This window comes from Diadema setosum, chromosome 1 (genome assembly GCF_964275005.1).
Source record: "Diadema setosum chromosome 1, eeDiaSeto1, whole genome shotgun sequence".
In the NCBI taxonomy this organism is placed as follows: Eukaryota; Metazoa; Echinodermata; class Echinoidea; order Diadematoida; family Diadematidae; genus Diadema; species Diadema setosum.
Window position 1 is genome coordinate 26,721,940 of NC_092685.1, and position 14,118 is coordinate 26,736,057.

The 14,118-nt window shown below is 40.6% G+C and overlaps 2 protein-coding genes across 2 annotated transcripts in view; one reads left to right on the top strand and one right to left on the bottom strand.

Annotated features, from left to right (window-relative positions):
• The window catches only part of LOC140229063 (lactase/phlorizin hydrolase-like), a 33,784-nt gene that overhangs the window by 7,222 nt on the left and 12,444 nt on the right, over positions 1–14,118 (bottom strand). The window contains exons 5-6 of the mRNA XM_072309325.1: positions 6,279–6,282; positions 401–629 (exon numbers count right to left, since the gene is read on the bottom strand). Coding sequence (XP_072165426.1) covers positions 401–629; positions 6,279–6,282 — 233 coding nt within the window. The remainder of the gene's footprint in view (positions 1–400; positions 630–6,278; positions 6,283–14,118) is intronic.
• LOC140232413 (cytosolic beta-glucosidase-like) lies at positions 9,434–12,895 on the top strand. Its single transcript, XM_072312548.1, has 4 exons — positions 9,434–9,732; positions 10,608–11,082; positions 11,693–12,257; positions 12,576–12,895. The coding sequence occupies exons 1-4, from the start codon at positions 9,434–9,436 to the stop codon at positions 12,893–12,895; spliced, it is 1,659 nt and encodes a 552-aa protein (XP_072168649.1).

A 14,118-nucleotide genomic window follows, 5' to 3' on the forward strand; every position in this document is an offset into this window, starting at 1 on the left:
TATTGTACCCTTTCTCAAAGTGGTACAATCCGATCAGCTTAACGTTTGTAACCGCCATATGCTCATTCCTGGTACCACCAGTTAACATACTTTAATGTATATAATAAGGATTTGTCTGCTTTTGTATCTTTTAAATTCGCTCATGAAGAGCTTAAGTTTCTGTCAAGCGGCGTTCAAACTGATTAATACTCACGAAATCAAACATTGCCAAAAACTATATTGATATTATACTTACCAATGATAGTCACAGAAAACGAAGTAATAACAGTAATGGCAACGAATAAGGTTCTCCGTCCTATGAGAAATCGGACAAAACAATCAGAGCCCTACGTGAACCTATACCAAAAAAAAAAAAACAAACAAACAAACAAACAAACACGAAACAAACAAATAGACTCACTTGTGGTAGCTGTCGCATGCCACATCGCCAGTGTCATTGTTGTAGACATTGCCCCCTTCGTGGGTAAAGGTGTCCCAAATGCTGTCACCTTTACCGTCCTCGTTCCACGCCCCTTCGATTTGATAAGAAGACGTCGCCGAGCTCCACACGAAGTCGTCGGGAAACGTTCCGTAAAGGAACGCGTCTCTGACGGGGTCGTTGAAGCGGGTCGGGTAGACGTACTCGGGTTCTGTGTCTTCTCCGGTCACCACGGATGCGACGAATAGGAGCGCGGCGACTTTGAGGAGTTCTCCAGCCATGGTTTTCAACGTGGCTGTACAGCCCAAGGACACTTGTGAAGTAGATTGCACGAAATCTTTAACGGGTTACAGACTTGTGAATATAGGCCTACTACGTTGTATACATAGTCTCCTGCTTTCCTCGAGAAAAAAAAAAACAAAATCACCAGAAACGTACAGGCTGCCGTACGTGTTTGCCATGCAAACGTTGGATTATGCAATTCTGGTTAGCCATCTTAGTTTCCATGGTATTCACGAGACCTAGACATTGAGCGGCTTATCGCGCTGACCGTCATCCAGCCTTCTCGTAATCGAGAAGCATTTTTAGTGTCGTTGTCGCATGGTGTATGAGAGCGCTGTCAAGTCAGCCTTTATGCTATAGCTCTAATTGTATGAAATTTCTATAAATGAGTGAGTGAAATAACATATATCATCTAATCAATCTGCATCTAACCATAAATATGTGACGCATTATGAGCAAAATAAAAAAGAGATAGATAAACTCTCAAATCCTCAAATTTGTAGAATAACAGCTGCTTACCAGAAGTGCTTTATCAACACATAACCATCTCGACTAAGAGATTTTATTCCACTCACTTATACCCCCACTCCTGTGGGCACTCCTCCCCTAAAAAAGCAAAGTAACATTAAAAAAAAAAAAAAAACGAACTTGGCCGGTGTTGAGCTCTTCGAATCCAGAAGCTGTATTTCGACTGGGCACGATGCATGTACGACTTGAAGCAAAGCGCATTCCGTTCATGAAATTATTTGCTGGAGTATGACTAATCATCCAGGGTGTACATCGAATAGTCACAACTAACTTTGCATTGATACGCCTCGACTGATGTTTGGTGTTTGTCAAAGTCAAACGCTCACTTTACGGACTATATTAACGTTCATTACTCTCATGACTCAACTAGGAGAAATATAACTGTGATGTCACATTAGGTGTATCAAATAGAACTGAAATGCACACCCTGGACATTGATGTATTCAGATTTACGGGTTTTTCTTCTTCTCAGGGACACTAAATTTAGTAACAAGCTATCACTTGCATGCACTTTGCATGCATTGGTTGCTATGTTGTGTAATCCTCAGACAAGATTTCTGGACGTCAGGAAAAGTCTTCGTTACCAATTAAGGATGTATTAAGTCTTCATATCGATTATTAATGCATAGTGTATTGGTACAATGCCATCACTTAGAAAGGTCAGTATACGGGAACTAGTTATTGAGCATATGCATCAACCCCCCCCCCCCCCATAAAAAGAAAGAATATACTTTTTATAGCTAAATGACGCAATAAAATCAAGACTCCGATGATGTCATGACGATAATGGGCCAATCTCTTCCTCTCTCTCTTTCTCTCTCTCTATCTATCTATCTATCTATCTATCCCTCTATCTATACAATACGTCATGTATATCTCTCTGTCCATCTATTTATCTATCTATCTATTTATATGTATTTATCTATTGAATTATCTCTCAATCCCCTCGCTTATCCATCTCACTATCTCCCTCTGTCTATAATCTCCTCCTTCTCTCTCTGTTAATTGTGTATGTAAATACGGACTATTGTCACCCAAATATAGTAAGCCCTTTTTCAAACTTTTCTTCTCTCCTCGTTAAGAAACAATAATTTCTAAACGCTGGAGCTGTTCTCCTGCATGCAGTTGTAAAGAAATATATGCCTATTGAAAAGTGGGCATGGGTTTACGCCGGTAAAATTCTGAATTGATCAATAATGATGGCCAGTGTGACAGTTGTGACAATTTTATTGTATAAATGTAGTTGTTTCTTAGATATTACACAGGGTCGCCAAAAGAACTAAAAAATTAGATAAAAGAGGGGTGAGGGTCTTTTTTTATATGTTACATACATCGTCGTTTTCTCCGTATGATGCTCTATTGATTGATATTCATAATCCTATAAGAGCACGAAAATGGATTTGGGGCTTTCCTCTTGACCTGTTAGTCGGGGGTTGTTATTGTCCCGATTTTATTGAGGCAGGTCATGCCAAGCCGTCTATCTGCTTTCCACTATTAAGAAGTATCCGGAGGACAAGCCCTATCTAAGTTTGAGGATTAACGCGGCTTAACTCGATCACAACCTTTATCATCTCAACCTGAGTGATATTTGCTCTCAGAATGATCAGTCTCTTCCACACCCCAAAATAAGGTACTCTAATGCATGTGTCGGCAAAGAAGACATCCCGAGCAAAGTGCCGCAAATCTAAACAAACTCTACGACATTTTCGCTACATGAGAATGCTTTAACTAAAGTCAACATCAGAAAGGGATGTTTGCATGTATCAGCATGAGGACTTCGGCATCGCTATTGGTTCCTGTTCTCCTGATCGTCGTTGGCACGTCGACGGCAGCCGAGCCGGAGTTCGTCTACCCCGATGTCTTCAACGACACGGAGCGAGACGCATTCCTGTACGGCACCTTCCCCGATGACTTCTTGTGGAGCACGTCGACGGCCGCCTACCAGATCGAAGGCGGCTGGGACGCCGACGGGAAGGGGCCGAGTATCTGGGACACCTTCACACACGAACCGGGAAACATCGCTAACAACGGCACGGGTGATGTTACCTGCGACAGCTACCACAAGTAGGCCCATGAATTGATTTGAATTAGTTTGATTGTCATCTTCATTCAAAACATAGTCAATCTATCTAATGGCTTATAGAACGCAGTATGAGATCATTTTCTAACATGAAGGGCATGAGATGTTGCCCTGTTGATCTTATGAAGTCGTCTGGTAATTGGTGAATAGAATTGTCCTTTATTATTATTCGTATGTTTTGTGTTTGTGCGTTTTTTTGTCTGTATGTCCATCTGTCCTGTTTCATGTGTCTTCGTGACAACGACGTCATATATATATATATATATATATATTTTTTTTTTTTTTTTTTTTTTTTGGGGGGGGGGGGGTTGCTCTCTTTGCTATGTAGTTCGCTTAGTTATTGTGTTTATCGATCGTGAAGTAGACAGCCTTGAGGTTGAAAATTACTGGTGCTCCTAAACACCATCTCGTCATCACGAATACCATAATGACACTCAGATTATTCCCTTAGAGAATGTATGACACAATAATGTTCTTTGCCAAAATTCGAGTGATATGACGCCAATTAATAGAGTAGCACCTCATTCCGTTGTCGATCTGTTGTAATTTTTCAAGGTACATGGATGACGTCGCCATCATGACGGCGATGGGTCTCAAGTACTACCGCTTCTCCATCTCCTGGTCTCGCATCCTGCCAGATGGCACCACCAACTACATCAACGAAGCCGGCATCGCTTACTACAACAACCTCATCAACGCCATGAGAGACGCCGGCATCGTCCCGATGGTCACGCTCTATCACTGGGATCTCCCCCAGGCCCTCCAGGACGTCGGCGGGTGGACCAACGAGTCCGTGATCGAGCACTACAATCGCTACGCTGACCTGTGCTTCCAGAGATTTGGCGATCGAGTGAAGCTATGGATAACTTTCAACGAACCGTGGGTGGTGACCATGCTGGGACATGGAAACGGAGATTTTGCGCCTGGGATTGAGGGCGACGGTACAATTACGTACATCGTCGCTCATACGATCATCAAAGCTCACGCCCGTGCGTATCACACGTACAATGACACTTACCGTAGGATACAGGTACGCAATTAACAAACTTGGTCGTATATTTTTACCACACTCACTTGAAGTTCAATCGTTAAGATCAATATCGAATAAACTGATAAATATATCCATTCTAACAATAATATATGATAAAACATCTTCCCAGCCGTCAAAGAATCCTGCTGTACTTTTGTGTAATACTGTAAACTTCAGCACACACTAGCTGTTGTGTCCACTGCAAAAATGTCCCACCAATCATTATCATAAATGTGCTAAGAACCTTTAAAAATTCATAAATTTACAATTTTTTTAAAACTTCTCTTAACAGAGCATAAGAATTATTGACTCTCTGATGAATTTTCATCGAATTGTGTTTCAGGGAGGAGAAATTGGAATCACTCTAAACTCCGACTTCTACGAGCCGTTTAATCGTAGCGTCCCATCTCATGTCGAAGCTGCCGATCGCGCCTTCCAGTTCTACCTTGGCTGGTTCGCTCACCCGATCTTCCTCAACGGTGACTACCCGGAGGTCATGAAGTACAAGGTTGCCCAGAAGAGCGCCTTCCAATCGCAGTTCAACGAGTCCCGACTGCCCGAGTTTACCGAGGAGGAAAAAGCATACATCGTCCACACCGCCGACTTTTTCGGTTTGAACACGTACACCAGCAGCCTCGTCCTTCCCGTGCCCGAGCTCAACGTCTCCTTGCCCGTCAGCTACTGGCTGGACCAGGACGTTCTCCCTTTCAAGGACCAGAGTTGGCCCTACACCGCCCACCAGGGCTTCAGGATCGTACCCTGGGGCATCCGCAGGCTCCTGGCCTGGATTTACAATGAGTACAATGTCCCCGTCTACGTCACTGAGAATGGCATGGCAACAACCGACACTGATGACCTCGACGATGAGGAAAGAGTCAAATACCTTCGTTCCTACACAAACGAAGTTCTCAAAGGTAACTTATTGTTACTGATCGATCCAGCTTTGTCACAACTATGTCTCAAAATAAGACCGACTAGATTATGTGCACGTCCATCGAATTCATTCATTCATTCAATTGCCATTCATTTATTTCCATCTCCGACAATAACATATAACTATGTGGATTTTGGTGTGTGTGTGTGTGTGTGTGTGTGTGTGTGTGTGTGTGTGTGTGTGTGTGTGTAGAAAATAAGCGCATATATTGACATAAGTGAATATTGTCTGGATTATGACGAGATCAGTATAAACTGCACACAGGTAAAAATACATGAAATACGACACTTCTCATGACATATTCCGACGCTCAATAATCTGCGTTTTGTGCTTTGTAGAAATTGACCTTCATTTGCAAAGAAGTGAACATACAAAAGTAATGGAACATACAAATTACCATTTTTTTTTTTTAGATATCATAGAGGTGTTGTCCTCCTCAACGTCTTTGCTACAGAATTTCCCTGATTTATCAGGATTTCACTCTCATTTGTTCTGTTCACAATAAATACAAATATGTAAATACATTTCCGTTTTCTCACAGCTTACTTACTCGACGGCGTCGACGTCAGGGGCTACGTCGCCTGGACGCTCATGGACAACTTCGAGTGGGCAGTCGGTTTCACAGAACGATTCGGACTCCACTACATCGACTTCAATGACCCCGAGCGAACTCGCATCCCAAAGAAGTCGGCGAGTTTCTTCGCCGAAGTCATTAGGAACAATGGCTACCCGGAAACGACCTCGACACAAGCACAAACAGAAGCTTATCCGTCCACCACTGCGGACAGCTCGAGTGTCCACCGAGTCACGTGCTACGCTCTATTGATGTCAATTTTCATCAGTCTTTTTTATTCTATTTGTAATTGAAGTCAGATTGGTCGATGTAGATATTTGAGATAGGGCCATACAATGTTTTTTTTTTTTTTTTTTTTTTTTTGCATATCATACTGCAAGTTACCCTATCGACGAATCGTATGAAAATTATTTTAAAACACCTAAAAATCACGTTTCTTCTTAAACAGAATTAAACAGAATATATATTAGTAATTACTCACAACGACTGGTTTTGTTTTGCTTCCCTTTATTATCGTTTCCTAATTCCAAATGTTTTTAACACTTTTAACACAAATACTGTTATGCTCTGTCCACAGTCTGTCCATAGAGCATTTGCGTATAGGTACACTATGAAATGCTTCCAAGTTTATTATACAAGACACAATGGAAAGATATAACCATATAAGAGTATTATTTGCTGATGAGATTGGTACATGTAATGTTTTAAGGTTGTCTACGCGTTGAATCTGCATACTTTTTTTTTACACATATTTGAAAGTTTTTTCCTCTTTGTTTTTATTAACGTATGGATACACGCTGTACATGGTTAAACATTTTTCAAACAAACACACAGATGAGTATTTACAAAATGTACGTGCATGTATCACCTTTCAAGAGAACAGTATTAACGTATATCAACACATGATGCAGTTATTCAAATAAGTTCAATGTATTAAGAGGCATCCGGTTCATTACAAACACATTAAAAAAAAGGACCTATAAGCAACAGTTAAGATTAATAAGGCCCTAAACTGGAAGGTCAGTCGAAAAGGACCATTTCTTAAAATGGCAATCAAGCTTGTTTTTCTTCTCAGCTAAAGTAAAGTTTTTAGTATGTTTTTTTTTTCTTCTTCTTCTTCTCATGGCGGCAAGTCACACTGTGCCAGAAAAAAAGAAAGAAAGAAAGAAGAGATCTCTACTGTATTGGTCATGACATTGTAAAAAAAAAAACAAAACAAAAAAAAAAACAACAACAACAACAACACACAAACATTCTAGTAAATGTATAAAATATATTTCAATCTCTGTTCTTCCGGTTCTTCTCTCCCTCTTTCACTACCTTCTCGATCTCCTTGGGTGTTTATGAGATATCAAGAAGGAAGTGAAAGAAATGCTTGTCTCTCGGGTCTATCCTTGCCTGAGGTTGCTTTGAAAAATCGAGGAGAGTTCAAGATTGCACTGAGATTATGTTACCAATATACCGTTACATTTTTACTTTGAGTGGACGTGTGTATATATATATATATATATATATATATATATATATATATATAATGAAAACAAACAGAGAAAAACTAACCAGAAACTATTTCAAACGAATAATGAATAGTGAAAACTTTGAGCAAAGAACTTTGCTCAAATGTTTCAATATATATATTTCTTATCAATTCTAACACTACAGTTGGGATGTATAGTGCCCCCGTCTAAATCCATATTAATTTGTGGTAAACGCTTACGATGAATCTAAAAAATTAACAACTCTGTTATGAATTCATTATTAAAAAAAAAATGTTTGCAAAAATTGTTAAAACAAAATTAGGGCGATAATCATTTAATTCTCTTGGATCACATTTTATACATAGGGGTTACGCAAGCTATTTTCATCTGATCAGGCACTAAACCAGTCAACGTACTACGATTAAATATTCTAGACAAAGTATAAGAAATTATTGATAAATGAATGACTTAAATAAATGTGTGTGTGTGTATCTGTCTGTCTGTGTGTCTGAGTGTACATACTTTGATGTTTGAACGTGGTTACAAAACGAGTTAATCTGTAAGCCTACAAACATGTCTTATCATAAAGAAATGTTGACAAGCAATCCCCTTGCTATGGATGGGTAAATCCAAGGAGATGCCTCTTTGGTAAATCGCAGGGTGTTAATACTTTACTGAAAGACATCACAGACAGATACCACCCAATCACGATCGGCCGAATAGGATTTAAGATACCACTGGATCAACAAAAGTCACCAGTTTTTCTATGTGTGTGTGCGTGTGTTTTGAAGATAGGTGGTGAGGTAGAAGGGTCACTTTAATTCAGCGCACTTTGCGCCTTACATAACAAACACATTTTGTAATTTGCACGCGCTTTAGTTTCCTGACTGTAATAGCTTTTCTTCTGACATGTTTAGAACCACGTGTTATAAACAGAGTTCAAAAATAATTTTCTTTGATATTATGACGTTATAAATTTTGACGGAGGCTTACATACAGTGACAGAGAAGGTTATAATTGTTATGCTTTTATGTAGAAGGGGATTTGATAAATTGACGCATGGTATGCCTGTGAAAGATATTATGACATCATTCTTTGAAGTCTTTCTATCCTTTTTTTAAAGAAGTACGCGTGGGAAAAGATCCCCGAATTCAGCTTCACAATGTGTATATTGCGATGAAAAGGAAATGAAAAAAAAAAAAACCCGAGATGAATACGAACACAAGACAAATATTAAGTAAAGATTTGTAGCATTCGTTTGGAAAATGGGTGATAAAAAGAAATAAATTACTGAATCGATTTATAGTCTTTTTTATAGGCAAAAGATTGAAATAACTGACAAACTTTAGCTAAAAAGACGTGTGAAAGAGAACAAATAACATACCTGCCTAAAGTTTCATCGGGAAAAGAAATAGTGGAGATGTAACTGCTGAGGAAATAACAAAATTTAACAGTATTTCCTTCAGCGTTTAGCATCACTGTGTTATAACGAGGAGTTGATATAAGTATATTATACTCCACCACTGGCATTAGGACGTTACAGAGAAACTCTCATAACATATCCAGGAAGACTATAAACACGTAAAGATGAAAAGACATTTTGGAAACACAATTCAGGAAGAGAACAAATTGGATATAGTAATGATGATATTCATTTCGTTCTCTTTTTACACTTACGCTTATTTACCAAGGGATAAAAAAGGCACGTGGAGCTCAATGCGACACAGTACTGTGCTTATTTCTTTATTTTCATGAAACAATCGGCTGATAGCTCTGAAGATCAGTTACGAAACTCCTTCTAATCCTTCAATGTATACATGCATCAGGAGGTTACTGATTACTGTATACTCGAAAGCTCAGTGATGATCACTGAAATCTTTGTACCCTTACAACTCCCTTGACTCAACAGAATCCATTACGGGAGTTACGCTATAGTAGCACAGATTGAGGAAAGATAAGGAAATCATAAAGGATAGGCCTCGACTGGATTCAGCTCCCAGTCCACTAGCCACCTCTTGCCGAAAAGTTGAGTGCTGGAGCAAGAGGCTGATTGTAAGGTTTACGCCTCATTTTCCCCATTAAAACCACTGAAAGTAGGATAATAGCACGATGGCAACAACCCGGTTGCTAGTACTGGCGGTGGGACTTCTTGGTCTTGTGGTTGCTGTTACCGCAGCAGATCCCGAGTTCGTGTACCCCGATTACTGGAACGATCCGGAACGGGACGCCTTTATTTACGGAACGTTTCCCGATGGCTTCATCTGGAGTTCGGCCACTTCCGCCTACCAGATCGAAGGGGCTTGGAACGCAGATGGAAAGGGAGAGAGCATTTGGGACAATTTCACCCATGAAGGGGGCCACGTTGCCTACAACCAAAATGGCGATGTCGCTTGCGACAGCTACAACAAGTAAGGCGCCATTTGTACTTTCCTTTTCTTATTCTGTCAATGTAATATTTTTGATAGCTTTACATGAGAATCTAGACGTATGCGTATTTTTGATGGTGTGGTTTCTGTTTGCAGCATTTTGGTGGCAGTATCGTCCATGATTTGCAGCTCTTTCATGGCATTCATGTCATGATTATGCATTTACTCTCTATTGTAAATTCTGAACTAGGCAAGCGAAATCATTATAGCGACAAAAACTCACAATGTTATCGATGAAAATAGAAGTACAAAGAGAAATTGAAATGACATTCAGCTGAACGCAGAAATACCAGGCAGATGGCAATTTCTGCAAACTCTAAACACCAATGATTTACAACAATAAATATTGTCAACTATGTTCCTATATTGACTTAATTAGCATAATTACAAGAGGTGGTGTGCAAAGTATATGACTAAAAATTAGCAGCGAGAAAAAATTTCAGCACCGGCTTTAATGCTAATTGCTGTATTAAGTCAGAGTGTCAGTAATCTGTAAGCACTGTCGAGATGATATGACGATATTTCATGAGACATTTCAGAGATTATCTTTCAACGTAGACATAGAGACCGTCTATGTCAACCTAAAACGAATAATAACTAAAAAGGTCAGAAGTCTACCAAGTCAGTGGGGGAAAAAAAAAGAACTGTAATGAGCATACTTTCATTGCCTTATCAACAGAATGCTACGTGAACACACACATACAGATGTACACACTATCTTGTAATAAAGAGAGAGGGGGGGGGGGGGGAGATAGAGATATCCATTATCTTTGTTGACCAAAGCATGGCGGATGTTCAAGTTAAGAGTACCTCTATATTTCACTCAAGAGAAGAGACTGTCCGACGGTTCATTGCAGGTACCGAACGGATGTTGCTCTGATGAAAGCCATGGGTCTCAAGTACTACCGCTTCTCCATCGCCTGGTCTCGCGTCCTCCCGGACGGCACCATCAACAACATCAACGAAGCCGGAGTCGCCTTCTACAACAACCTCATCGATGAAATGTTGGTGAACGGAATCTCGCCGATGGTGACGCTCTACCACTGGGACCTGCCCCAAGCCCTGCAAGACAAAGGAGGGTGGGACAGCGAGGACATTATCGACTACTTCGCCGACTACGCCGAGCTGTGCTTCCAGCGATTCGGAGATCGAGTGCCCCTCTGGATCACATTCAACGAACCGTGGATCGTGTCTGTTTTCGGCTACGGTACGGGCATCTTCGCCCCAGGACTGGCCGAGATTGGGTCTGCCCCGTACAGGGTCACTCACAACATAATCAGATCCCACGCAGCCGCGTATCACCGCTACGACGACAAGTACAAGGCAAGCCAGGTAAGCACAGCTGCATTTGTAATCACGTAATTTAATAATTTAAGTTACTACAGTGTACTATAGGAGAGCATGGAAGTGCTAGGAAAATTTACCCTAGGTCCTATTATAAGATTATTTTGTTTTATTCTTACCAAAAATATTGTGATGGTTGCAAGAACTTGCAACCATCACAATATTTTTGGTAAGAATAAAACAAAATAATTCCTATAATAGGACCTAGGGTAAATTTTCTAGCACTATCGATGCTCTCTATAGTACACTGTCGTAATTTAACTTATCAAATACGTGATGTCCATTATCAGTGCTTGCACACTGTTTTATAGTACTCAGTAGTACTAGTATATTATAGCGTAATACACTAGCTCCATGGTCTTCTTCCCTATGGATAGGCAAAGATAGTCTGCTGGAAATTACATCATGCTATTTACTCTTAGCCCCCCCCCCCCCCCAAAAAAAAAAAAAAAAAAAAAAAAAACCAAACAAACAAACAAACAAACACACACACACACACACACACACACACACACAAAACAAAACAAAACAAAACAAAGCTCACGACAAAGCTTGACATTGTCATTTACGTGTCTAATTTCAATCATACTTAATTCAGAATGGCAAAGTTGGGATCACCCTAAACTCCGACTGGTCCGAACCGTACGACAGGACCAACCAGACGAGCCTCGACGCCTCCGACCGCGCCCTCAACTTCAACATCGGATGGTTCGCTCATCCCATCTTCATCAACGGAGACTACCCTGAGATCATGAAGACCAAAGTGGCTAAGAAGAGTGCCGCCCAGGGCTTCAACCAATCTCGATTGCCTGAATTCACCGAAGCTGAGAAGGCCTACATCAGGGGCACCGGAGACTTCTTTGGTCTGAACACCTACACCACCAATCTCTGCGTCGCCGTGCCGGAGAACCTTGACGGCGACCCGAGCTACTGGGCGGACTCCGACATCGCCTCGTGGCAAGACGGCAGCTGGCCGGGGTCCGGCTCTGGCTGGCTCAAGATCGTCCCGTGGGGCATTCGCCGTCTCGTCAACTGGATCTACAATGAGTACAATGTGCCGATTTACGTGACGGAAAATGGCGTCTCCACCAAGGATGTCTACGAAATAGATGACGTCATCCGGCAAGACTATTACCGCGCATACATCAACGAAGTCCTCAAAGGTAAAATACTGAATTTTAAAGTGCTGGGAACACAAGCAGAAAAGAGAATAGGGAAAGGTTTGGTCACGAGAGTGATCAGGTTACTAACACAAGGAGGGAACCGAACATTTTTATAATTCAAGCACACATGGTTTATTCTTGTGAAAGTCAAACCATTTCTCTAATTTAGATTTGATTAAATTCTAAGTGAATTATTTCTATCAATAATGACAGTTTTTTATTGAAACTTCACTCTAATTTTGGCCTATTATATTCCTCTCTTAATCTTAGCAAGATATCACATTAAACATTGAACCTTTCCCTCATCCTTATCCGCAGCTATTACACTGGATGGTGTTGATGTGAAAGGATACACGGCATGGTCTCTTCTTGACAACTTCGAGTGGGGAGCCGGCTACACCGAGCGTTTCGGTCTCCACTACGTGGACTTCACCGACCCTGATCGACCACGAGAGGCTAAGAAGTCAACCACAGTGCTCTCCGAGATCATCGCCAACAACGGCTTCATTGCCGGGGCCGGGACTTCGTCACCCCAACCAACAACGGGTAAAGGGACGTCGATGAAATTTCAAGCCAGTGGCGTGGCGCTTACTTGTCTGATGGGTTTCTTATCATGGGCTCTGGCTCTTTCTTCGTGATATGGGGAAAAAACGAAGTAATTTGTTGTTGTTGTTGTTGTTGTTGTTTTTTCATAGCATATGATAAGCTGTCAACAAGTTAAACATATTTATTACAGCTGTACATAATATACTGTGGGCAGTAATATCGTCGTTAATCAGAAATACACAATGGCACACCTTTCATTCTGTGATAAAGATTAATTTGAATGGCTCAATGAAATGCGTTATGATTTGTTACTTTTATCAACGTATTCATCGCAAGAGGAGCAGCGGAACACTTTTGGCTCTTGAAAACATGCCAAAAAAAAAAATCGAAAGAGCATTCTTCAAATTACGACTAAATACTTGACTCCAAGAAGATTCTACTCGAAGTCTCTTTTCGAATCGTGGTGAAGGGGAGATGTGAACCATTGACTCTTTCCCCTCCCACACAAACACACATACAAACACACACACTACTAAAGATCCCGCTGCCCCTGCATGTAATACTGCTTTTGAGGACCAATGAATTATCAGAACATTCTATTGTTTTATGATGTCAAACGAACAATGTATTATGAAGAGAATTTCATTGCTTTGCGCTTTTTGAACGAACTTTGAAATACAGAGAATTTTGAATTGTGGAAATTTGATTTGCGCAACGTATACAGTTACAGGAGTAAAAGCAGCTTCCAGTAGAAGGCTCGATGAATTTGATACTTATTGGAGGAAAGAGGGTTGTATGTGTGTGTGGGTGTGGGGGGTATGTGCGTGTGTGCTTGTGTGTGTGTGTGTGTGTGTGTGCGTGTGTAGAAGTGTGTGCCTGTGTGTATGAGAAATATCTTACTTTTCCTTTGCCAAGGTCATGCAAGTGTAGAGTACACTTGATTGAGCTTGCGATGCGAACGTATATTAGACTCTTGTTAGTTTAGGACATGCAGGTGGTGAGTAAACGTGCATAATAAAATTCAAAATCATCATTATCAAGCTTCAGATTCGTTTGTTTAACTTTGTCTGTGCGTCATTTGTCAAGAACATAAGACACTCTCAATTCCAGCCACTTATAAGAGTTTTCAGACTATGGTGCCGAGCCTGTGTATTATTGCATGATGTCTGAAAGCACTACCAATTATTTTTTACAATCAAGCAGAAATGCAGGAAACTATACGCTGATAAAAAAAGATCGACAAATCGAAAGCAACACATTTTGAATTAATCTTTGGGAGTCAACTTTTATTGATTTTAATTCTTTGATGTCATAA